Raw genomic sequence first — 27,041 nt, 5'->3', positions numbered from 1 at the left:
CAATTTGATATTGATACAATCTCTGCTTTGATAGTTTCTACTTTTTTTTATACCGACATGTTTAGTCGATTATTAAATTCCACAAAAACTTAGAGTTGGTTTTCTCGAACAAAATTTTCTGGCATTCAGTCAAAATTGTCTGATCCAGACATCACCAGTCAGATCTTATACAGAAATGAAAAAAAGATAGAATTGGACTATCAACTTTGATTTCTCTGAACCATCATAATTTTTATTACCGAGGTTTTGCAAGAAGAAAAAACAAACAAAGAAAAGAGAAACCGGCCTGTTATTTAATACGAAGTACAGAGATTAACATATTATTAGCTGAAAAAAAGAAAAAGTTATCTTTCGCATGGGAAGCAGTAAGTATGAAATCGTTATCTTACTTTTTAAATTTGTTTCCTGTGTTTGGGAGCAGCAGATATCAATTCTCAGTTGAGATAATATCCTATAATGGTAGAAATTCGAAATATCATCATTTTGTTGTCGACATCCAATGCCATATTGTGCCATGTCTGATAAAATTCCATCTTCACTTCCGCTTTGCACTACGTACTGCATTGAGTCCATCAAAACACATCAATCACACACGTTCAAATAGATTGCGCATTATATGCATGATATTGGACTTTCACTGAAGATTTTTTTTTTCCAAGTGAATCATCGATCTGGTCAATGAAAGTACCCATAATGCCTCAGTCTTGGAATTCATCTCTAAAAGAACATGCGAAACTATTTAGATCAAGTTCAGAAATAGTGTCATGGCAACGCAGAAGTGCGATTCATCGTAAAAGCACTGATATAATCCAATAAACCTTTATTCAGTACGATTCTTCACTGCCCAAATTCTCCTTTGGCTGTCAAATCATCCATCACATGAATTTTATGACTGCGTTAATGTATGAAGATGTAGTTGATGGGGCCTTGCTTGATTTATGAGCTACATGATACTTAGATGTAACCCCCCCCCCCCCCCATCAGCAGTGAAAATGGGAGTAAATATCAACCAACATTAATGTTCGATGTAATACGTTTCTTCGATCTCTACGTGCACGACTGTGAAATGTAGCATCCTGTCAAGCTATTTCTAAGCAAATGGCTGCCATTACTTCATAAACTCTGTCATAAATTATCTATCAGTGATAATCACCACCATTACATTTTTATCTCTACTTTACACTTGACACGTGTGAATCGTTTGAAAGTGATAGAATGGGGAAGCGATATAGCAATAACCATCGTCGTAACTTGGGCTACCTGTGTACTTAAGTGTACCGGCAAACAACTCAAATTTGCTAACGTCATCATCGCTAAGATGTTTTATGAGCCCTGTCATGAACAATTATTTGCTACTCCAAATAGTATTCTCTTTTTAGTTTGTAAAACCTCAAAAAAAGATGATGACAATTTCTCACTCGTCCTTGTACCCTCGTTTTCATTGGTGCGACACAAACAAACAAACAAACAAACAAAAAATGAACGCTGAAGAAATGAATGATACGAATTCGATCTGTCATTTCGGCCTTTAATTTTTGCAGAATTTTCTCTTGATAACGTGGCGAAACAGAGGCTGGGCCATAGCATACGCTACAGGATTAATGAGACTGTTGGCGTAGGATATCCATCTGCAAACCTGCTGAACTTGCGAAATAACAGGCATGATGGGTAGGCTGTTGAGCCAATCTCTCAAGCAAGAATAAATGATCAGGTAAGCTGAGTTTGGAAACCACGTGATGAAGAAGGCCAGCAACAGCAGCGTGAGCGTCTTCATGGCCTTGCTGTTGCTCGACTCGGACTCGTGATGAGCGGGACGCGGGGAGAGCTCGACTTCGGATTGCAGGGATTCGTTCGACATCGATGGCGTGCGGGAGAGGGCAATCGTAGTCGGGACATTTGCAGAAGTGTCGAGACATGCTCGCCCATCGAACCACTCGGATCCTTCTCTCTTGGACGTACCAATTGGGAAAACGACTTCAGGACAGGACGCTGTAGTAGATGATGGCGGATTTATTCCAACAGCTGCTTTGTTGCTCGGAGAAGTGTGAGAATCATGATGTTTGGGAACGCTGTACGATGGAGATAGATCCAGTTTTATTTGGTCACGGGTACAACTCGTGTGTACAGAGGTGATGGCTGATATGATGCAGTCATGCCCAAGACTTCTGATTCTGTTGGTTTCCTCGAAGGTGTCATTTTCTGAGTCATGTCGTAGGTCATTGCCACAATGTGTATTTTGATCGGGTATCCCTATCCCACCGATCGGTCTGGTCTTCGGGATGTTATGGTGCCCAAAGCCAAGGTCGCTCCGCTTCAATTCTCGGTCAATCGCATCCATTGATCTAGCCCGCGCCGTACTGGGATATGATCGCCACTTGCCTTGTGTTTGAGCAAGAAGAGCTGCCAAGCGCTTGTTTCGATCCATCTTCAGACGGAAGTAAATGCACAGGTAGAGAACGAGCATGAAGAGGAACGGACACACAGCTCGAAGTATGACCACACCAACGCTGGTCTCGACGGACAGAGCATAGTTCGGCATGCACCAGCCGGTCAACGCTAGCTGATTGTTGGGACGCACAAAGTCCCAGGCGATGCTGAGCCCCGCCCAAAGAGAAAAAGGAATCAGCCATGTGAGAATGTTGATTATCCACGCCGTGCGCTTGCGTTTCCTCCGGTAATGTCTTAAAGGATAGAATGTCGCCAAGTAGCGATCAACGCAGATCACCACCACCCCAAGGACGGACACGCCAAGGATCACGTTTTGCGCGCCGATGAAGATGATGCACAGGGGTTCCCCAAAAATCCAGGTCCCATTGAATAGAAACACTGTGGCGCGAAGAGGCATGCACGTGAGCCCGATCAGCAAATCCGCAATTGCCATATTGAAGATGTAGTGGTTCTGATACGTCCACAATTTCTTCTCGCTGGCGAATGCAAGCAAAATCAAACTGTTTCCCAAGATGGTTATCAAAGATAGTAAAAACAGCATGAAAACCGCTACACTGAATGTCGCACTGGGCCCAGGCACGTCCCCGTCCCGTGAGGCATTGAAATTAGACAGGTTAGCCATCTTTCTTCCTATCGCATCCATGCACTTTATCTTATCTCGATCACATAAAGACTAAACACATCGGATGTCATGAAGCTGCAGAGACCGAGATAAAGACCAGGAGATGATTATTTCTTCATACCAAGTTCCTGTAAAATTAAGAATTTTTCAGAAGTATATTTATTTTGTTGCAATCTTCAAGAATACATGTATACTCTATTTTGATACCATGGCCCGCATTCCCGTAAGGTATATCTTTTGATAACTTTTTTGATTTCACAGACACTGTAAGGGAATCAAAGAGTTAAAGAATAATTACCGGATTACGTGACTATCACATGTATACAACTTCTCTCTCACAAATGTAAGTCAAGAGGTTCTGGTAGCATTAGTATTTTGAATCATCTGACAATTAAAACGATTTCAATACCAACTCGAAAATGTCAAATAGTTCCACCCTGTCCATAGAATGTGCAGACGAATGTGTTTGAATGAACACTCTTTATTTGCCCTGAGAGTGGTTTCACGGAACATGTCTCCAGAACAGATGTTTCAAAGTTACTCTTTTGGACCACCATGCACCATGAAAACTTAAAAAGGAGCGGATTTAACATTTCACATAAATTTGAAACTTTGGAAATGTTAGGATATAATTATCCCCTTTTATGTGCAATGAAACACACGTAATTACGTGTCTAATTCTTTAGCAATGAATTAATTTATCAGCGATGCACTAGCAACTTTAAAATGTAACATCAATACGAACTGACGACAAACTCAAACGACAGTTATCACAAAGTTACAAAAAGTTGCAGTCGTCATACAGAATCGTGTAACTTTACGGAGGATACAGGGGAATTTTGTTCTTCAGGACGACAAAAATATTCCCATCGTTTATATCTAGATTAATCAAATATCACCATCAGGGTGGTCTGAAAATAAATACCGACGACAAATCGAAACTGAGAGGAGGAAAAAATCATACAACTTGAATTTTACCTTAAACTTATATACATTTCAACAAATTGGAAAACGAAAAATCAGAACATCTTCTTTTACTGATGTAAGAGTACACAATGACCATCAGAAAATTAATGTACGCACCTAATACAATTATCTTGTGCAGGAAACCACTTTTCCCAATCGAGAAAAATACAGATGATACCCTCAGTCGACGCTTGTAAGTTCAAGAATGAGCGAAAATATACAGGTGTTGGTCTTTTAACGACCACGTCCGAGGCATCTGCAATAATCGTATCTATCTTTTTTCTTTCTATCTATACACGCTTATTATACACCCTTACATACCTACATACATACACACATAATTCGTGTGGTGGTGCGGGTGCGTGGGCTCGTGTTTTGTGTGCACACGTGTGAGTATGAGTGCTGAGTGAGCGTGTGTGCGTCTATGCTTTTCTATATTTTTCTTATGACGTCACCACGTAGCAAATTTCCGAACTCCTTACCGTGGCAACGGGTTTAACATACCCTGGATCATGGAGAGCATGAAGACTTGTTTCCTCGTGTCCACTGTAGACACATCAAACCGACGACATCGTTGTGGATGCTAATATCTGCGTGCATATTTACAGGAGAATCGAGATTTTTGAATTATAAAGTATATAGTTACAGCTCTCGCTGATAATTACACCATAAAATCATCTCACTTAATTGTAAATCAAGCGCCTGTGGGTTCTGTGTTTGTGTGTGTGTGTGTGTGTGTGTGTGTTTGTGTGTGTGTGTTTGTGTGTGTGTTCCCTGTGGTAATAGGGAACTAGGACCTACGTGACTAATAAAGAAAAAGGCGTGAGTTCAGAAACTATAGCTGTTATTAAAAACGTGACTTTATCGTGTGGCTCAGTGACATCTCAAAGACAGGCAAGACGTATAGGCGTTATGCCTATCTGGAATATCCTACCGTCTTTGCCTGTGTCGAACCCCCCTCCTCCTCCATCCACCAATACAAAAGCGCGCAGGTTACCTCCTATCACACAAATCATGTTTCAGCTCATTGTTTGCTTGGGGACCCGTTTCCCCTAGTAATTGATAGTAATGCGATCTTGAATGTATTTGTCCAAATTCTTGTCATATCCGCGCCAAAGTAAAGACAACACGACCAATAGCATATTGAGTTGGTAATTAATGAGGCACTCTAATGCTGAATCTATTAAGAAGAAAAACCTGTGTAATATTCAGCAGGAGTTGTGCACACATAATCATGGCAGAGGTGTGATGCATTAAGCCCTTCGGTAAACTCTTCAGTTTCATCAGCTCTTACACCGAACTCGAAAATACACTTACGAGCGTTTTCAATCATAAGATTTCTACACTTATAGGGGATTTTACCATGAAGAAACATATTGAATAAGAGATGGTATTATTCAAGCATCAGATCAACCAAAACCTATAGATAGAAAAGGACAAAATTACAGGTTTTGACATCGGTTTTATCATCCATCTCGGGGTTCTCTCGGCAGGTTAAAAGTATCGGTCAAAATGACGACATGATACGCCTCTCAGTCCCTACCTGCCAAAGTCTGTCTGCTCTGTCAACGAAGTGACGAAATTAGTATGTGTGTTTGTGTGTGTGTGTATGTGTGTGTGTGTGTGTGTGTGTGTATGTGTACGAGAATAGGAAAAAGATGTATGCTTCACAACTGGTGTGATGTCTGAATTTTTAAAGATAGACTTGATGGAGTGACAGCGTCGGAGCTATCGAATCATATATCACATCGCGGGCATTGTGGTCACTGAATCATGCATGTAATCAAGCATATTACTTGTATCTGCTCCATTGTGTAAATATACTAGTACTGTGGAAATAATATATTTTCCATTATAGTCACGCCATATAGTCATGAAGGAGACAAAAATGATATGCATCAGACATTGAACACATCGAATGGAGTTACACGACAAAGTGAATACAACACTTGGTTTGTTACAAAATGTTGGCGCCAAAATCCATGCTTTCCCGCTCTGTTTTTGCGATGAGAACAATAGAATGTCAGGCATGGAATTGGTATTATTATCATTCAAGTTGAACAGAAGAAGAGTCACTGATATATGCCACCAGATTGATATACCCATCAACCACATAACAATTGCGCAATAATGATTATTGCTTTGAATTCGAATGTACGCTTTTGTTCTAAGAGTAGCCCTAAGTGTATTTCACACACAAAAAGGAAAAAAAAAGTTCATTAATTAACTAAAACAAAGTACTCACATCTAGGCAAAAATAAAGTTTTTTTTTTTAAACATTGATATGATCGATTGTTTTTCATTTAGTTTATTAAGTTTCCACACAAATTATGCAGTGTTTGGAACATACATCCACAGAGATCAATAAAATGTAACACAATATATTGAGCAAATTCAACATAATTATAAAGGCTATAATTACATAACATAACATGAATTCAAAGTAGTCTAGAGTACGTTATACATTCATATTGGATGACAACGATTATGTGCTGGGAACCCTATCATAGCAGCAAATGCTTGTGGGCGTATAGGTCCGCAGAAAAAAAGTAAAAAAAAAAAACACTTTATTTTTGCCTATGTGAGTACTTTGTATTAGTTAATTTTGCTTTTCTGAAGTATCTATTATTCATTCTTTCTTATATTCTGGAGTGCATTTTACACCTGCATTTGATTTACATCAAATCACTTCCTAAAGCCCCCGTTCCACTATGCCGTTCTCGCTACGATTTGACAATTTTCTCAGGTCGGGAAGGATCGGGTAAAACCTGAGCCGATCTGGACACAGTACGATGTTAGAACGCTCTAAGTACGCTGCAGTTACGACTACCAAGTGCTTGCTACGCTCTTACTACGATGATCGGGACTTAGACATTGCGATCTCTGCCGCTGCCGGTACGCTTTAGAACGATGTAGCTACGCTGTTAGTGCGATGTTGCCGATGTTATCCGATCAATGCACGCTGTATCTACGCTCTGAACGATCTATACGATCTTATCACGCTGTTACCCCGTTCAGAGAGCTGAAAAGTGCCCGATGTGCCCCGATGTACCCCGATTCGACTGTGGGTCAGCAGTCAGTCAACTTATTAGCATGCAGAACCGAAGAAATATACTGTGGACCTCGAAGATTCATTCTTTTTTTTTTACTTTTGATTTTCAAAGTTGTTGTTGCTTCGTTATTCTCACTACTCTTTCTTCATCAGCGAGCCCGTGCTTCTGTGCCTCCAGTGCCCTGGTTATGACCCACCATTTTCCTCTCCTCTCCCCTTCTCCCCCTCCCCCCCCCCTTGTCCACCTCGGACTTACTACCTTCTTCACTACTATATCTTTCTATCCTCTCATCAATTTTTTCCTTACAAGAGAGCCGCCATGTGTTTGTTAATGTGCGTCCGTATGTGTGCATGTATGTGTGTATTACTCTGTCTGTCTTTTCTTTTTTGCTACCGCTTAGGGAAATTTGTTGTTGTTGGTTTTTGCAATTATATATTTTTCTCTATGAGGGGACTGCATTCTAATACTACAAGCTCTGCTTTTTAGCAGTCCCCTCCATTTCCAGCAATATTTTGTATGCATTTACCACAGTGACGTAACTGTTATTTGTATCTCTGTTGATAATTTGCCTGCATCTCTTTTACAATGTTATTCTGTTCATCGCATTGTGGTACTGATTTCATGACGTCTGTGTATATGAGCGTTTCTTTGTATTTTTTATTATTTGTTTGTTGGAAATGAAATAAATCAACTTGAACTTGAACTTGAAGAGCCTCCTCAACTCACGGTTCTTTTGCAGCAATGCATTGTATAAACAAAGACGTGCTGATTTTTCAAAGGATTTTTCTTGATGTCCTTGCTTTTATAGTCCGTCTTCCTCCAGTTGTAGATGATTTCATATTCTTCAAAATTCTGCTATATCCTCTTCCTCCTCTTTCAGCATCACGTGCAGTCTCTCTTTCTTCGCCTTTCGGGTACCTGCTTCGCTGCTTTCTTCTCTTCTTTTTCTTCATCTCTTCTTCTTCGAAAATTACAGCTAAAATTACTTCCCGTTCTTGTGCCGATGTTACTACGCTCAGAAAGACCTTGTTACGCTCATCCCGCTGCGTTAAAGCGGGGTTCCCACTATCGTGCGATCCATTGCGAACGCCACGATTGGACATTCGTAACTGATCGTGGAAAATTTGTTCAACTCGTCTGAAACTTCACGTTTGGATACGAGGTTATGCGAGTCAATACGTGTTGGTTCGCTGGGATGCGATATGGTCACGATTGGTCTATTTCAAGCAATACGATCTGTCACGATGTGGTCTCCGATTCAAATATGACCCGATAGGATTGTCCCGATTGAGTCTACGATTGGTTTCGATCTAACACGATCATTACGATCGAGATCCCCGATCTGGTGCGTGCAGCTGTGTTCTGATACGTTCCAGTACGAATACCGCGAAGCAATGCGGGCTGTTGAGATAAGATACGATATCTTTCACGATCGGGATCAAAAGCGACTCGATTTAAGGCGCGATTGGACCCGAATGGGAATATTATAGTCCGACTGACAATGTCTTTCATTATTTCTCTAACTTCTTAAGAGTGATTAGGCCTATTTATCCACAACCATTGATGATGGCAAGGGTTGACTGAGGATGACGACAACGTGACCTTTGCAATATTGCGAATGACAATTACGTTATCATCAGAGAGAAAGCAGCGCCTATATAGGCCAGCCACAACGTCAGAAATTCCCTTTTCTAATTCAACCTAAAGATTATTGAATCGACATGCTCGGCCTCAGCACCCCCCTCCCCTTAAAAAAAAACAAACAAAAAACAACTGCATACGCAAGATCAAATCATTGCCCCCCCCCCCCCACACAAAAAAAAAGAAAAAAGATAAAGACAAATGTTTTGCCTTCCTTTGAAACACATGAAGAAAATATGAAATGGAAGCTTAAAGAGAGGATTGGATCTTTTTGAATGCTGACATTATTATGTGTTATAGGCTCAGTATAAGAAAGTTGACCGAACTTATTGTTTATGTGTTTGATTTCATATTCGCATAGTACGTATATATGCCTTTCTATTTCAAAATGTCGTTATCTCATGGGGTATTGAAAGTTTGGTGAGTTTAGCTTGATAAATAGTTTTTTTCAACAACGTTTAACAAAACCGATATACACACAACAGAAAAGTAACTCCCCTAATATCACTTTTTAACACAAAATAAGTTTGAAGCAAAATTATTTCGCAGGGGTATTGTTACACGTCTTATCAACTAACCTCTATGTGAAAAATGACAATAGTGACAATGGTCACTTTTCAAAAGTCACAAAAGTTTTCGTGGGGTATGAGAAACATTCTGCTTTCAATAGTGTTATTTTAGGATTCATTGTGCCAGCCCTCCCCTATTCAATCTCAAAAGTACAGTTTTGCAGTTTTTGCTCCATCTTTAAAGTGTACATGCTTACTCAATGAAGACACAACTACTCTTTCTTATGCTCACTTGACATGGGCTGCTAGATCTTGGCTGCATCATCTGACAACAATCCTTAACTAAATGGATTTTGCAGTTTAATAAGAGTAGACACAGCTATTTTCCTCTAAAAACCAAACCACAAAAAAAAAGAAAACATGAAAATTGTTACAATAGATGTGAAGGGGTCAAATGATGGATGATGAAACAACAACAGCGATTGATAATTATATACACAAGAAACAATACTTTACCCCCCCCCCCCCCAAAAAAAAAAAAACCCAAACAAACAAACAACCCAACAACAACAATTACTGTAGTATAGTTATAAAAAGTAATCAAATTTGCCTTTGATGTGTGCTCATGCACGATTCAGGAAATCATTCTCATTTTTATACTGACCTTAGTCAATACGTGCAGACATACCACAGTCATTATAGTTTTGCTCTTTTTTTTTTGTTAAAAAATTACCCCAAATTGATTACGGGGAACTCCGTTTTTGTGCGTCTGTGTTATGGTAAAACAATGTATAGTGATAATAATGATATGTATGAAAATACATAATACAAAATACGTACGATCTTGGAGCAAAATAAGGGCAAATATAAAAAAAGAAGAATGAATATATGTATATAAGTAGGACGGAAGTGAAAAAGTCGATCCCGATCAACACGATTAAGAAGTACGATTAGATGAGATTTGCTGCGTTTTGATACGATCCAAGACAACCTGATGCGATGATCTCGATCAACAATTAATCGTGTTAATCGTAGAAAATTTTTGAACAGTCCAAAATTTTTCTACGATTAATGCGATTGCCACGACTGACGTCAAGATCTGATAAGATCACCACGATTCCTTCACGATTAAGACCACGATTTCAATCGTGGCGCCAATCGTGATAGTGGGAACCCCGCTTTACGCCGTCATTACGCTCTCCCCGCTGCGTTTACGCTGTCACTACGCTCTCCCCGCTTGCCGTACGATTAAAAATATGTCAATTTTGATCGGGGAGATCGGGAAGAAATTTTGAACCGGTTCAAAATTTCTTCCCGATCTGAAAAACTGCCCGCTCCAACCCCGACCTCCACACGCTGCTGCTACGATGCTTCCGATCCCCGTACGCTTTTGCCGCTCTCTCCCGATCTGCTAGATCGGGACAGATCGGGGTCCAAATCGTGATAGTGGAACGGGGGCTTTAGTTTACATCATTAGTTGGTATAACAGTCCGCGTTCAAGTTCCTTTTGTAGTCATATGCACGTAGTATCACAGCTGTTTGTTGCGAGGTGAGTGTCATGTTCTGTGAGGTTTAAAGGAGATGGCTAGTACCTGATCAGTGGGAATGCTGACGGATGATTGTTCCAATCCTTGTGGGATTCATTTAAGAGTATACATTATATATATATTGTTGTGTGAAAATCATTTGCTTCAGAATCGTCTCATATTCAAGTAATGTGCAGTTTGATCGCCCCGTCACTGTACATCAGGCACGCTAACCTGGAAACATTAAACTGCACATTACTTGAATATAATGAGACCATTCTGAAGCAAATAATTTCACACAACAATAGATACATAATGTACTCTGAAATGAATCCCACAAGAATTGGAACAATCATTCCCCAGCATTCCCACTGATTGCCACTGATCAGTTACTTGCCATCCCCTTTAAGATCGTGTGAGTATATAGGAGCATTTCAGATTTGGAAAATATCTTACTTGTTCAAATATCCTCTGGAAATGCAAAGACTGATAGCTGATACTTTAGCGGATCGCCTTTTTTTCATTCACCTTATTTACAATCATAGATCATAGATAGACGTACTTGAACCCAATTCAGCTTCACATAATTATGAAACAACTTATGCCAAGCACAGTCACGACTGCAGCATAAATGAATTGTGTTTCTCTTTGGGGAATTTATCACGAGCTGATGAAGGCACACCGCGCAATTTCATTGTTTTATGCAAATGTTTTATTCATACCAAATCAATTTCTGATCAAACTGCTTGGCCACATCAAATGAATGTGTGTTGGCGTTTCTTTGTGTACTTCGTTGAAGAAGAAAAGCGGTAAGACATTATAATGGGATATAAAAAAACAATTTGAGAATACACCATCCATGGGGTTAAGAATAGAAACATAATGTTGAATACAAGTATAGTTTCGGTGTATTTGTGTTCAAAATACCATCATTCTGCCTAATCAGTGATACTTGAAAAATCATTGGTCATTTCATTCATGGTCTGCAGTAGTCTAATAATGGGTACTGTGCAGATTCTAGGTATCTCAGAATCTTGCAGAATTTAGGTAACGCTATTACAAATTAAATCTTCATAGTCGTTTTTGATTACTCAAATTTCCCCTCACGTTCAATTCAATTCAATTCAATTCAATCATAGTTTATTTCCACTCAACGAAAATCAAAAACATAGTACAATGTATACATGTCATTAAATGATATTGTTCAAACGCTTGCAAAAGATTCATGTAATATACGAGACAAATTATAGAACAACATATATGTACAATAATAAAGAGGAACACTGTACAAATACTACGTGGGCGAGCGGAAAATAAATTCGATCATGGAAAATAGTGATCCACTAAAAAGCAAAGCTTGTCGGACGTGGATCGCTAGATAAATAATGAGTGAATGATATACTATTCTATAACAATATACATGTAGTTATTTTGAGATACACAGGTCGGGAAAAAAATATAGAATACCAATGCTATAGTGCCCGGACACTGTTCATTGAACCACGTGTACCGGGAAAATATGACAAGGACAATACATTCGTACACACATTCAATTACCCACACGCATATACACTGTTGGACGCGAGACAGTACCGAGAGGAGAGAAGACTGTAACAATACAAGTCTACGAAGAATAATAGACAGGAAAGGAAAAGGAGAGAAGAAAGAAGAGAGGTCTGCACACAGAACACGCCAAGTGCTGCGACATCAGGATAGGTGAAAGCTCAAACATAAATTATAGCAATTTAAATTATCTAAGATTATAAGTAGAAAGTAAATGTTTTCTGAGTTTATATTTAAATGTGACAAATTTGGGGGAATCTTTTAAACTATTATCTAAATTATTCCAAAGTCTGGGTCCGGTATAAAGAAATGTATTTTGGGCATGTGCGGTTCTCATTAACGGAAGATGGAATTCGTGGGATCGTCGCGTGGGATAGTTATGAACATGACTGTTTCGATGAAATAAATCGTGGAATATTTTAGGTAAAAAGGTACTGTTGTAATTAAACATAAACTGACCAAGTTGAAACACATACAAATCATTTACTTTTAATATTTTATGGTCAGAAAACAAAGCATCTGTATGTTCTCGGGTATGTAAATTAAAAACAATTCTAAGCGCTTTCTTTTGCAATAAAAGAAGTTTATCAAGTAACATCTGATATGTATTACCCCAAGCAAGAATCCCGTAGTTTAAATAAGGGAGTATCAAACTAGAATAAAGAGTTAATAATGCAGATGAAGGAAGATAATATTTTAATCTATTCATTACGCCAATGTTACGTGAAATAATTTTACATATGTTATCGATATGATTCCTCCATGAAAGCTTGTTATCAACGCAAACACCAAGAAATTTAAAAGAAGAAACTTCTTCTAAGGGAGTAATATCAAATGTTATATTGCCTGGGAGGCTATCTAAAGAATTACTAAAAAGCATAACTTTTGTTTTTTGAATATTTAATGACAATTTGTTTGCGTATATCCATTGTATGACCTTTATCAATTCTTCATTGACTGTTCTTATTAAGATATTTGGGTCAGGGTGGGAAAAAAAAAGATTAGAGTCATCCGCGAATAATATGAATGATAGTTTCTCCGAGGATCTATGAAAATCATTAATATAAATAATGAATAACAATGGGCCTAATAAACTCCCTTGTGGAACACCACATGCAATATTTTTACTTTGAGAGTCAAAGCCGTTGACATGTACAAATTGGGATCTTTCTGATAGGTAACTCGTGAACCACTCCAAGGCCTTTCCACGTATTCCATAATGAGACAGTTTGGCGAGAAGTATTCCGTGGTTAATCGTGTCAAAGGCCTTGGAGAAGTCCAAGAAGATACCTATTGTGTGTGAAAGTGTGTCGAGTGCGTGTGTGACTTTGTCGATGAGGGCAAGTAGTGCGTGTGTTGTGCTGTGATTTTCCCTGAATCCAAATTGAAAGTTTGAAAATATGTCGCAGGTTTTAAGAAAACGTACTGTCCTGATGTGGACTATTCTTTCAAGAATCTTAGAAATAGAAGATAATAAAGATATGGGTCTATAGTTATTGACATCATCCTTCTCCCCTTTCTTATAAATAGGAATTACTTTCGCAATTTTCATGCTATTTGGCACATGGCCAGTTGCAAGCGATGAGTTGATAATATGTACTAAGGGATCCACTATTTGAGGAATTCACTGCAGCTCATTTTTCTCTCCATTTTAGCTGCACATCGAATTGTGAAATGGTATTCAATAAAGTGAAGTGCTTTTTTATAGGCGCTTTCTCATCAAGCACGTTGGAAATATAATAGAGTGGTGAGGTATTGAAGTCAGCTCTCCGAGCCATTAACATCAGGGCCGGCGCAGTGTTTTCAAAAGTGTGGGGGCCTACTTCCGGGTTTCATGAGCTAACAAGCAAGCAAAAAAATAATAATAATAAATGGAAAAAGCCTCCCATTTCTGGGTGTTATAAAAAAAGTTTTTCAGAGAAAACACATAACCATACCGCCGCCACACTTCAAGATCTCTATCTATTTCTATTTTAGTGCCACTTACGTACTTCCGGGTTGAAAAATGTGTGGGGGCCCAAAAGTGATGACACCTTATGTATTCCTTTGTATGGTGCACAAAAAGTGTGGAGGCCCGAGCCCCAACGGCCCCCACGGCTGCGCCGGCCTTGAACATGATTTTAAAAAGTGTGATCCACACAATTACTATTTGTGAGATGATTTACCATTTAGATCATTGCCATCACATTTTCTTCTTGTTCATCGTCGTCGTCTACTTCTTTTTATTCTTATTCTTCCTCCTCCTCCTCCTCCTCCTCCTCTTCTTCTTCTTCTCTTTCGTCTTCTTCTGCTTCATCATCATCTTCTTTTTCTTTTTCTTCTCCTTCTTCTTCTTCTACTACTTGTTCAGCTTCTTCTTAGAAAAGTGGCGCAGCTCTGGCGATGCAATGTTCAGCGTGTCATGAAACCCATCAACGTACATGGCGCCGTCAATCCTAGAATACTCTCCCTTCTGCAGCTAGGCAACAACTCATTCCATTCCATTTTCATTGCTAGGTGCGCTTAAATTTATATACTTATGATAGCTGTATCAATCATTTGCGCCAACGGTGATTTAATACCGACGGTCTTTTCTGAACAGGTTTATGAGAAGCACGATATGATGACAGAGATGCATGTGCGGTGTAACGTGCGATCGAGAAGAGAGCTGGAGGTATCCTGTAAAAGTAAACCAACGTAGAGGGCACAGAATGATACAACATGACAGACGCCGATCTTCTTGGCGGTATCCAGCATAGCTACTCGACGTTTGTCTAGTATACTAGTACTTGATTTTATTTTCTGTTGTATTTTCTATCTTCTTAATTCCAAGTTATGCCATCTGTTATACGAAAATGTGAGATTCTAAACATATCTTTTCTGAAGAAACACACGCATAGAATTGATTATAATAATTTTTTTGTTTGGTTTTCTCACTTATAATAAGAGTTGGCTAGATTTTCTTTTTATTGAAACGGGGACACACAAACGATCATACAAAGAGAACAAGCAATGTAAGAAATGCATGCTCTCTTTTAAACTAATCAAAACAAAATGAGCAGACAAAAAAAGGGTCCTAAAGTCAATATACTGTATAAGAAATTGGTTAATGAAAATGTATCATCAGAGCCGATTTCTTCTGTAATAATATAACCCCTTGGCCTTACAAGAACTCATGTCTACAGGGAAAATGTCTTATCGCGTATTCATACAATTTATTTTAGTCGCTTCTTGGCATTTGATTGAATTGAATTGAATTGAATAACAGAAACTGCGCTGGTCTTACACTGCAGACACAGTGAACAGTTCCAGCACGTTTATTTTCATATTTCACTTGACATCTATACATATACTAAGTAATATAAAAAAGAATACAAGCAGATAAAAAATATGATATCAAAGCGGGTAATGAATGGAAAGTGTGTCAGCATATACATGTACATAAGACAATTCTCTATGACATGTGAAATATGATGGAACCGCAAAAGCAAAGCTTGTAAACGCAGGTTCCAGGAGAAAAATACCAATGTAAATTTATTATGCAATGGAGAAAGGACACAAGTACTAATGACGACACTATGAAAGCTAGAATAGAAAGGTATACAAAGCGAAGAAGAAGTAAAAGAAAAGAATAAGGAAAAGGAAAAAACAAGACCCAAAGAATAAGAACTGAGTGAAAAAAAATAGCATAGGCCTATACATGTACTAGTAGATACACCAAAGCAAACGAGCACATGTCTAGAATCAAGTTCATAACGAGTTCAAATTCAAAATGTAAATACTATACGTGTAGTGATTTTATAATGGGAGCATGAACGCTGGAACCAGAGAGCAAGCAATCGTACACTGCAGGTTGATCCGCCATGCATTGAAAGAGAATAATGCAGATAACAGGTTAAAAAATTCTAAACAGGCAGGTTATAAACTCATTAAGTAACATTGATTTTAATTTTTGTTTAGATTAAAACATATTAGAACATGTGATTAAATCTGCGACAAGATCATTTATTTCGGCACCCAATATTATTTCCCAGGGTGAAATCGCTCCGTACACACGATGCGTGCGAGGAAACACCCATCATCAGGCAGGCACAATCATGACATCACAATCTCTGTAGTTGTTATTACTTCAACAAAGCATGTAGGGCCTAAACACCACACACTTTGGAAAAAGAAAAAAAAATGAATTGATGACTAAATCCGTGAATGAATAAGTAAGCGAATAAATAAATAAATAAATTAATGAATTAATTAATGAATTGATCAATTATCTAATAAGGAGAATAAATTGATGACAATAATGAAAAATAATAGTGTTATAAAGCGTTCCATACATATTTTTGCATGGGGTTGCGTAACATAAATGTACAGCAAACCCGAGTTTAGTGATACACATCAGTGTTGCCAGATGGTGATTTCGGGAACCAAAAAGGGTGAAATTTGGTGATTTTTGAAGTTGTTTGGTGACAAAATTTTAGCCTGGTAGGTAACCAAATCAAAATTTGGTGATTTTTGGTAACTTTTTGGTGATTTTTAGACCCATAAAAAATAATCACACTAATTGAAAAAGAAAATGCATTTTGCCCAAAGTTTTCCCCTTATTTCCTGCAGAAACATAACATGTGCCCCCCCCCCCCCCCCTTTTTTTTTTTTGGTCACAGCGACACACACAAACACTCATAGTCTTATATCCATACACATCGTACACATTTTGCACTTAGTGTGTGTGACTACGGTGCGCCGAAAATTGCACCGAGACTCGCGCAGTGTTTGATAAAGGTTTATTGATATAATTTTGTCTTGAAATTGAAGCTTTACCTACGCTTTTCCAAATTTGGTGATTTTTGATGGCTTTTGGTGATTTTTTACAAGCCTTTTGGTGATTTTGCTCTGTTGGGACCTGGCAACGCTGATACACATGAGTCGAGTGTGCTGATGAAAATCGCGTCTTAAATGACCACCTCTTACTCTAACGACCGTCCTACCGTTGTGTCGAGTACTTTACAGCCAGCAAAACATCTTTTTTACCATTGCTTCTGCTCCAGCCAACTTGTGGCGTCACTCTGAAACCGGTGGAGGGTCTGAGTCCGGACGAAACGATTGCAATGGGGAGCGCGGCCAGTTCGCTGCTCGTGAGGAGCGCCGCCTGGGACCTGGGGATTCAATGGGGCTGCTTCGCCGTGGCCGCTCTGTTGAAGACGGAGAAGTTCTACGATCTAGCAGGTGACCACTCGCACTCGATGCACTCACACACATCGTAGCCTCGCCGTGCTGAGGGCAATTGGCATAGAGTCTACCGATCAAGTCGTTAGACAACGCATGACTTTTTCAACTAATGAGTGTATAGCATAGGCTATTTGAAGTAGCTACAAGTGGACAGTCTAACTTAAGCCTAAGGTCATATATTCAGTGACGATCATATACAGACAAGGGTACGGTAGTAAATTTACTAGTCTGAGTGGTTCAAAGCAAAGAAAGCCAATTCAAGCGGAGCGTAGGCCCTAATCATCATGGTACAGTAATGCTGTCATGCATGGTAGTTCGTGGCATGGCAGTGTTGCAGACTATTGTTGCATCTTCTTCTTCTTCTTCACTAGAGTATAAGCACAGGCCACCATCAGATGTATTTTTGTACTGTTGTGCTGTGCATGCATACGATACAGTGTCTGGATTAAGAATAAGTCTACATGGAACTATACATTTGTATATGTGCAGCTAAAAAACAGGTATCCGTATCTGGAGCTGGATCTTGAGTACCTCTCTTGTTACGCTTGACAGAGAGGTATGGGAGATGGCAGCCTGGGGTAATTAGTTCTAAAGCCTAGTTGCATCTGAGAAGAAACTTCTTTGAAGTACTTGTGTTCGTGGTCATGACCCCTTTGTGAAGAAGGTAGTGATGGTGTCAGAACTGCTACTGGATGGATATCATTGAGTTCCTAATGCAGAACATTGTTGCAACCTTTGCTTGCCCTCTTCTTTCTTGCAGGGATGGCCTTTGTAGTTTTTGAAGCATGGCTGTGATAGTGCTTGTTCTGTGATGGTCCACTTCTTCTGTTTGGCCTCCTTCAATCCGGGAGATTCATGGAGATTTCCATATGTGTGTGTGCATATCACAAGGGCACCCGAGTGTGCAGTGCCTGGATGCAAGGTGCATTTTATATGATGCAAGTGAAATCCTGTTGCTCCATCTACTCCACGTCTTCCATCAGGTGATGACGGAAAACCTCTACAGTCGGTGCCAGGATGTGGAGCAGGCTGTTTATTGCCGTACTGTGCGAGGAAAGGAGTACTTGTTTATGTTGTTCTGTCCTGGAGATGGGGACCAGATAGCCATATGGATGAACTGTCCTTGTTTGTCTTGTGATGGGCTGGATGTGGTGGTCCACGTTGAAGTCTACCAGTGAGTTGTGCATCTTGTACAGCATGATCAGCCTTGAAAGTTCTCTTCTTCTCTGAAGTGAAGGCCAGCCAAGTTGTTCAAGCATTTCCGATACGCTTGAGGCATTATGATACCGGTTTGGCACAAAGTGTGCATACCTTCTCTGAATCGTGTCCAGCTTCATGATCTTTGCCTGGATGAAGGGATCGCGGTCATGGTGTCATATTTCAGAACTGGCAGGGTGAAGTAGCAAAGCACGTTGACTTTGTGTGGACATGATCTAATGTTCCTTTGGAGGAATTGGTGGAATTAGCCTTTTTTGTACAGTACAGTAGTCAAGTAATGTACCAGAAGGTCTCAACAACATTGGTTTTACTAGTACCGTAGTAGTGGTATTGTGCAATAGTCCAAATTCACCCCTCGAGAATTAAAACAAAAGCAACAACCACAGCACACAGCATACATATAGCAAAAATTGATTAATTACTAGCCTTGTTAACTGGGCGAATTGAAAACGTTGTAATCACATAGTCCTCTATGAAAAGCCCCAGGGTATCTCCCTCCAGAGGCTTAATATGGTTAAGCCAGGATTGGTGTTTACTCATTAGGGTCAGGTCAGCAGTCTGATTTGGCCAGTAGGGGGCAAATGGCATGTTTATGGTACTGGTAAGGATGTTATAGTGGTGGTTGTGTATTTGAACATGAAGCATTTAAAAAAGCAGGCATATTTTGTATTAGTAACGGTGTAGTGGTAAAAAAAATACACTGTAGAATCATATTTTGAAGATTATACAGTAAATGACCAAACGATTAAAAGAATGATTATTTTCTGATAATATCGGCGTGTGTTAATGCATTTCAGTACCTGATGTATACCCAAGACTGGTATGATGGTATTATCATGAATATAGCACTTGGCAAATGCAAGATTTCAACTTTGGGCAAATTGACACTCTAACTTTGTACCAGTATTTCTTAGGAGAGTGTGACAACTATAAAAGTTTGTCAGGAGTAGCAAGACAACAATTGAAAACAAACATAAGCTTGAATTAGATTTGAGAAAACATGCATTGTATTTTTTGTTTCTTCTTTTGTAGGGAGTGGGACGTTCTTGTTTCTGGCACTTCAGACGTTGCGTTGGGGAGGAACATGGTATCTAAGACAACGCATCCAGACAGGTCTTGTTTCCGTCTGGGCTCTAAGGTTTGTAGATTTCTTAACTACATCTTACCTTTCCCCTCTCAGGACTTGGTCTGTCCAGGAATTCAAATTATTGACGGATCGAGTTTAATGATTCAAGTCTTTGTGTTCCATGTTCACATGCCTGACACTGTCAATGGCTTGCCAACTTAAGCAACATATTCTGCTCGAGCTCAGAACAATTCACAAGCCAATTTGTTATGAATACTGGCCATTTGCAAGAAAAACAGTCCCAGATTTGTCATAACATCAACATCGAAGCAAAGCTTGCAAATTTCACTACAATTTTGATGTGCTTCATTTCTAGTATAAATGCTTCTATATATGTATTTGGCTGTGAAAAACAGAATGTTTTCCAAAACTGCTCATGCATTGTGAACTCGGATAACACAGGGTTTACACCATGGCACGCAGAGAGTGGACTGAGCACTGAGCTTAGTCAGTCCCCAGATAAGTACTATTAACTTTTGCAGGTTTGACTAAACCTACAATACCTTGGAGTATTGGAGGGTTGGTACTTGTGGCTAAGACTTTCATTCTTTTTTTCTTTCTTCTTTTTTGGTTCTGTGGTCTTGATACCACTGATACCAGTGAATTAGTTATACATATTGTGAGTTTTAATAAATTTGTTTAATTTGCATGATTGTTTTATTAATTTTTTTTATTTGGTCGTAGGAAAAAGCTGAATTTCACTTTAGATCCAAAAGTCTACAATAGTCAGTGACCTTCGAAGTTTTTTATGTCAATTGAAATGGGTACCAAGCTCATAGTATTGTTATCAAGTTTGAACTGTTGCAGTTGTTAGTAAATGAGTGTTAAATGTCAGAATCGATTCTGGTAATGTGCACTTTGTATGCTTGTAATGACAAATGATCACTTTGTGTAGCATTGATATTTATTAAAATTTTGAAATATTATTTGCTCCAGTTTCTTTCTTTTTATTTTTTGGGTGGAGGGAGGTGGGGGATGAGGTAGCCTTTTGTCAAGGCCCTCTCGCTGTATGGTGAAGAGAGCCCAGCTGAGTGGGGTTGCGCGAGGGCCTTTTGAGATCTGCTTCGCATCCTTTTGTTAGCCCTTTGAATTACCAACTTTTGCTCCCCGATTTCGGGAGCAAAAGTCGACCAATCAGCGTGTCTGTCTGCTCGAACCCGATCTGCTCGAACCCCACCGCAGACCTCACAGAACTCTACACACAGAGTGTGTAGAGTTCTGTGGCAGACCTCTGCGGGTGGTCAGTGATGCATGCGAACAGGCATGACAACACCAAGACTGAGGATTCGGGGAGCGCGCCATTCCATTGGTTGACCGGAACCCGTTAAAATGAGTACTAGTATTCAGAAGGGTTCACGTGTCATGAATAATAATGTGTGAAGCAGATCTCAAAAGGCCCTCGCGCTGGCGAGCTCGGCTGGGTTCGCTTCGCTCGCCCATTACAGCGAGAGGGCCTTGACAAAAGGCTAGGGATGAGGTGGAGCACCTAGAAATACATCATGCAGTAACATTCAAGTGACCAATTTACTCTGTATGTCATACTCAGGAGTATCTTTATTTGCCTTGCAGGTTAGGATTGTACCTGTTCTCGAGAGTTTTAGCAGACAGTTTTGACAGGAGGTTTAACAAAGCAAGGAACAGCCCAGCACTTTTCTTCGTGTATTGGACTATCCAAGGTACATTGTGTGATCCATGTACCATTCTTCCCATTACTCTTCAAGTGAAATATGCTCCCTGCAACCAAGCATGTTATTCAGGCGATAGTATATGAATTTTACATGCATATCTCTACTGACAATGGAAGAAGCCCTTTATTAAAGGAAATACGCACTTCAATCAGATGGCTACAGGGTGCTACATATTTTACCGCTTGCACGGGCCCTGTTTTATCAAGATAAAGTTAGCGTTGATTGTGAACCACTTGCGTTGATTGTGATATCAATGCTAACTTTATCTTGATAAAACAGGGCCCTTGTCAGGCAAACTGATTTTCAAATTTGCAGCAGAACACGTACCCGAACATTTTTTCTTGCCCAAAAGTCCAAAATATACAGAAATAACACAGAAAAATCATGTGTACAAAAAAACTCTTTGGGGCTTCTTCACAAAATTGTTGGAAAGTTACTGAAATGAAATAGAAAGTGTGCTGCATCATTAAACAGCCATTATCTTTGGGCTTCTGTATGGTTGACTTTGTGGGTTTGTCAGGGGAAATAAGCGAAAAAAGAACTGGCTTCAAAACTTTTTGCTTGTCCACTTCGGGAAAGGATTTGTTCTCATTGTTCAAAAACACTTGCCCTAGGCAATCGGGTTACTGTTTATGTAGCACCTGGGCTATCTTCTGAACTTTGTAATATGTTGTGAATATAGGGTGTACCGGTATATGTGCTGAACAGTATGAATTATTTGCTCTTGTTATATAGCCATGCATATTAGGGCTGCTTTTGTGAATGATGGTCATAATGTGATTAGGTCATAATTGTATGAACATGATATATGAAAGTTTAGTGATTTTGTTAAGAAAAAGAGAAACATTTGATTCATGATCCCAATATTGTATAAAATGAGACCTTTTTTTTTGTTTTTAAGATCTTGAAATTTTTGTCACACTTGTGTAAATAAGTCCCGAGATAACTCAGTTTCAGTTAAGTCAAGTTTGATATTTATTCAAGAAATTCAATCCGGTATTAAAGAATGTTGCATTGATATTTCAATACCTTGTTTGAGTAGTTTTCATTTTCTTAACAATTGATAACATTGCTCATATGCATGCATTTCAAAGTCAGCCCGTGAAGTTAATGTTAGAAGATATAATGACCACAGTTAGAGCTTACTTATTGCTTACCCAGTGTGAATTCTCTCTGATACATTTGATTTTACCGCTTCTTTCTTTGTAATTACTTTACACGCATATAGAGATGACTCCCTGTTTTGGAGGTCTTCACTAGTAATGAGTAAATCTTCACCAATCATTTACCCCAACAGCTTTATGGGTGTGGATAACCCTGTCTCCAACCATTGTCCTCAATGGAGTGAAGAAGGACAAGCCCCTCTGCGTCCGTGACTACGTTGGATGGGGCATGTGGGTAGTGGGATTCCTCATGGAGGTCATTGCTGACAGGCAGAAGGCAGTGTTCAAGGGCAACCCAGATAATGTTGTAAGCTTTAGTTTCTTGAAGCAGGGTTTAGTTTGCTTCATTTTATCTCCCTATTTCTTTGTTTCTTTGTTACTGTTATTTTGTTGTGTTTTTTGGAGAGGAATGTTTCATGGCTAATGACAATCATATAGGACCTGTTTTCATACACTTTTTGACCACACTTCAAAATCAGTGCTATTGCAACATACTGTCCTTTTCAAAATGAATTTGTCATAATGAAACGGATATGAGTGGGGTACAAATAATCTACTTTGGAATGCTTGATTGACCACAATTCTAATGAATATCTACCTTCCTAGCAAGGTAAAAAAAATCTGTTATTCTATGAATTTAGGCCATCCAATCTACATGTGTATGGATAGATTAATGTTAGATAAATTGCTTCGTTGCTGTTGGGATGTGAGCAGCATCTTCACTACTCAGCAGTACACTTGACAAGCCATTAGAGACTGCCACCTTTGAGGAGTGGTATGCACATGTGCTAGCTAGGTAGCATTACTTATGTCGAGCAGTGACTGAGCATTTCAAACCCTATTTTCTGCAATTTAATCCTGCAGTTGAGGAGTAACAAAGGAATCGTCATCCTTGCCCTGCTTGGTGCTTTCAGGATCAGTGGTATACAAATAGTGAATGTTTATGAGCGCAATGGACAGAATATTTCATGAGGTGAAATATTCTGTCTACTGCACGAATGAAAAACATTCATTATTATTTTTTTTTTTTTTTGTAGCACCGAAAATTGATTATAAATAGGTTATCAATGACCAACCTAAGATGTCATGTGACCATAGATTTGAGCTTGCCCGCCCTGCAGGTTGGACCTACGTACCTACATCAAACCCAACTTCGAACACAGTGATGAATGAGAGTAACTTGAGCCCTTGATAGCTTCCTTCGAGACATTCAGTTCAAATGTCAGTTTATTTTCTCTCTTTTTTTTTTCTTTTTTTGAAAATGTGGTGGTGGATTTCATTTCAGTCTCATTTCTGGGTGGACAGTTAAATTAAGATGACATGAAAGCTGAACCAGCACCCTCAGTAGGTACATGCTTCAAATCTGATAATAATGATAGTTGACTCTGTGTGAAAGTGCAGTAGGTGACTGAACTCTCAAGAATAGAATTTTTCAGTTACTCATTTTTGAAAACCAGTCATCGAGAGCTTGTAGCAATGTTTGCAGACAATAGTGTTGTCCCTCCTCTATTGCCTGTTTGCCACCTCATCTTATTCCTGACCCTTGTTTCTTCTCAACATCATCAGGGCAAATTTATCACGACTGGTCTCTGGAGCATCAGCCGACACCCAAACTACTTTGGCGAGATCCTCTGCTGGCTCGGCCTCTACATCTCCGCTTCATCCGCCCTCTCTGGTTGGCAGCATCTCACGGCAGTCTCCCCCATCTTTGTCACCTTCCTCCTCACCCGAGTCAGCGGCATCCCACTCCTGGAGAAACACGGGATGAAGAGGTGGGGCAGTGACCCCAAGTACCAGGAATACCTCAAGAAGACCGCTGTGCTGGTCCCGTTCCTATGGTGATGGGTGTTTGTGTTTTTTACCTCTTTCTCTGAATGAGACTGACGGTCTGTGTGTGCATGTGAGCAATGTTGAGGGAATGGGATCACCCTAACATATATTATATGTGTGTGACTATTTTTGGATAAAAATTAGAATGACTTTATAATGATGATTGTTAGTAAAAGTTGGAGAAAAGTCTCTTAGCCACTTTTGCAGTGAAGGGAAGTACTGTCCCTTTAAGGCATGAAAAAGCTGTAGGGGATATTTAGTAGGCCTTTGTCAAACTGATCTTTATGACTTACTCTCTTGTATAAAAGCTTCCATCATGATTGTGTATGATTGACCAAATTGGTACATCTCAGGGACAATCAAAAAGAAAAATTGAAATCTCCATTTTTAAGCAATTCTTTACTCTCATGCTTTATTGTTCTCTTACCAAGCGTTTTCAGAGAATATAAATGGAGAAAAGGGCAGCAAATATAGTAAGGTTCAAGTATGATTTCAGTGTCAAGCAAATGTATGCACCATTATATTGTGAAAATTCATCAGTCTGCACAAGTATTATAAGCTCAAAAGAGCAAAACAGATCTTTGTATAATGAAAAACCACTGCCTTATCGCATTGTCCTGATACTTCCCTAATGAATGTACAAATCTTATGAAATTTAGTGTACCAGATTCATCACCGAAAACAAAATAATGGAAATGATGTTGCGCTTGAATTCTTCTGCAGTCATAGCTGATTTACTTTGTCATATTATCACCATGTAAATAATAGCAATTATAGAATATGTAACCTGATTGTATAAGAGGCATTAAGTACTTTGCAGGGTTTCCTTTTATGCACTGTGGCAGGTGAAGTTTGCTTACTTTCACATCTACATGTACATTCATTTTTTTTTTCTGAATGGAGTTGGCATAATATGATACATGTGTATATGTTATCCTATATTTACACCTATACATTTATATGTACTCACAATCAAATGGACAAAATTAGCCTTTATAGGATAAAAGAAAAAAAGAGAAGTGACCTTAATCTTGAGCGAGGAATAATTAAGTGAACCTTGTGTATGTGAAAGTGTAGTGGATTAATTGGCTGAGGCACTCTCAATGTAATTACATCCAAAAGTGGTAATTGCAAGGACATAGATCTGGAGTCATGTGATGGGAAAATGAGAATGCTTATCATGCCACAATCTGGATGTCACTGTTAAATGGTGGGTCTGACTTTAATTGGAGTTTATTCTATGTTATTGTTATTACTATTTTTTTTTTACTGTGAGCTATAGTGTAAAATATGTAGATGTCAAATCTTACCTTAGTGACAAACTGACTTTCGTAAGTGATTCTTCACCCCTTCATTTGACTGTTTTGTTTTGGTTTTACCCTCTTTTTTTTTTTTTTTTGGCATCAGCTGTATTTTGGTAGAAAATCCTTGTCAACCAGTTCATTTTCTCCCTTTCCTTTCCTGTCATCATGATGGTCTGGTCACATCCATCCAATATTTCACCACTTAACCTCAACACTGGGGGGGGGGGGGGGGGGGGGGGGGGGGGGGTGTTTTGTGAAATTCATCAACACTGAAAAGTTTATTGCAACTGATTGACAAATTGCCCTGCTTTGGACATAAATAAGCAGTGAATTTATCAGTGTTATTAGTACTAGCTATGACAAGCTTCTTTACGCTATTGTAAGGCAATTTGTCAGTCAGTAGCAATAAAAACATCTTGACGCTGGAATTTCATCAACCAAATAATTTGTCATTTCCCGACATTTTGGTTTTGATTGCACGAGAAACTCTTGTCACTGGCTGTTACCATGGTGATTGTCAGAGGTTGATAATTTGTCCAAACTGCCAACTTTCATGAAACGGACCCCTGTTCTTCCAGGGGTCTTGGCTATTAGTCTTTATCATACCACAGTTGTAAAGTCTCCCAGATTTTGCGGGAGGCTGCCTGCAAACCTCAAAATCTCCTTGTGTCTTCTTCTTCTTCTTCTTCTTCTTCTTCTTCTGGTAAAGTTTGCCTTCTCCAACTAGCTAAAGATTCTTGCAGACCAAATAAGAGAACATAAAAATCTCCCTCATCCAGGAATTACAGTCAAACCTGCCTTAGCGGCCTCATGTCTGTAGCGGCCACCTGTCTATAGCGGCCACTATAGACAGGTTTGACTGTACATGTGTTACTTTTTTTTCTCTGTTATTACAGATGTATGAAGCATGCAAGCTTCTCTTTTGATTGCCCTTTAAAATCTCCTTGATTTTGCTGCGGGAGTATTGACAGACCTTCCATAGCTTTGGTCTGGGTCTAGAGGGACATACAGTGTAGTGGGTGAAATAGCTTGTCCATGGATGTAAAATGGGCTGGACAAATCTTGAACCTTGCTCTCCCTGCTTAAGGGCCAAAACCTTAATCCAGCATACCTTAGTAATCCCCCTCCAATAGAAGTTAACTTAATTTGGCAAAACAGCTTTTAATATCTTTAGTGTAA

The 27,041-nt window shown here is 39.2% G+C and overlaps 2 protein-coding genes across 2 annotated transcripts; one reads left to right on the top strand and one right to left on the bottom strand.

The window, feature by feature from the left end:
- Positions 1–1,528: 1,528 nt before the first annotated feature.
- Positions 1,529–3,070, bottom strand: LOC139744088 (muscarinic acetylcholine receptor M2-like). The gene has a single exon (XM_071654545.1). The coding sequence runs from the start codon at positions 3,068–3,070 to the stop codon at positions 1,529–1,531; it is 1,542 nt and encodes a 513-aa protein (XP_071510646.1).
- A 14,160-nt stretch (positions 3,071–17,230) lies between these two features.
- Positions 17,231–25,713, top strand: LOC139744101 (uncharacterized). The gene is made up of 5 exons (XM_071654557.1): positions 17,231–17,530; positions 19,784–19,889; positions 21,447–21,553; positions 22,863–23,035; positions 24,295–25,713. The coding sequence occupies exons 1-5, from the start codon at positions 17,413–17,415 to the stop codon at positions 24,568–24,570; spliced, it is 780 nt and encodes a 259-aa protein (XP_071510658.1). The 5' UTR covers positions 17,231–17,412; the 3' UTR covers positions 24,571–25,713.
- The last annotated feature ends 1,328 nt before the right edge of the window (positions 25,714–27,041 follow it).

This window comes from Diadema antillarum, unplaced genomic scaffold, assembly GCF_040938485.1.
Source record: "Diadema antillarum isolate AM-2024a unplaced genomic scaffold, OU_Dant_1.0 seq00001136_RagTag, whole genome shotgun sequence".
In the NCBI taxonomy this organism is placed as follows: Eukaryota; Metazoa; Echinodermata; class Echinoidea; order Diadematoida; family Diadematidae; genus Diadema; species Diadema antillarum.
Note: the sequence above shows the minus strand (reverse complement) of the source record. Positions and strands in the feature narration are given on the sequence as shown.

Bases quoted from the DNA above. Each gene is read 5' to 3' on its own strand.
- LOC139744088 (XM_071654545.1), bottom strand. From the start codon at position 3,070: ATGGCTAACCTGTCTAATTTCAATGCCTCACGGGACGGGGACGTGCCT.
- LOC139744101 (XM_071654557.1), top strand. From the start codon at position 17,413: ATGGGGAGCGCGGCCAGTTCGCTGCTCGTGAGGAGCGCCGCCTGGGAC. The intron at 21,554-22,862 runs GTACATTGTGTG...TTACCCCAACAG, and splicing joins CGTGTATTGGACTATCCAAG to CTTTATGGGTGTGGATAACC. The intron at 23,036-24,294 runs GTAAGCTTTAGT...CAACATCATCAG, and splicing joins AGGGCAACCCAGATAATGTT to GGCAAATTTATCACGACTGG.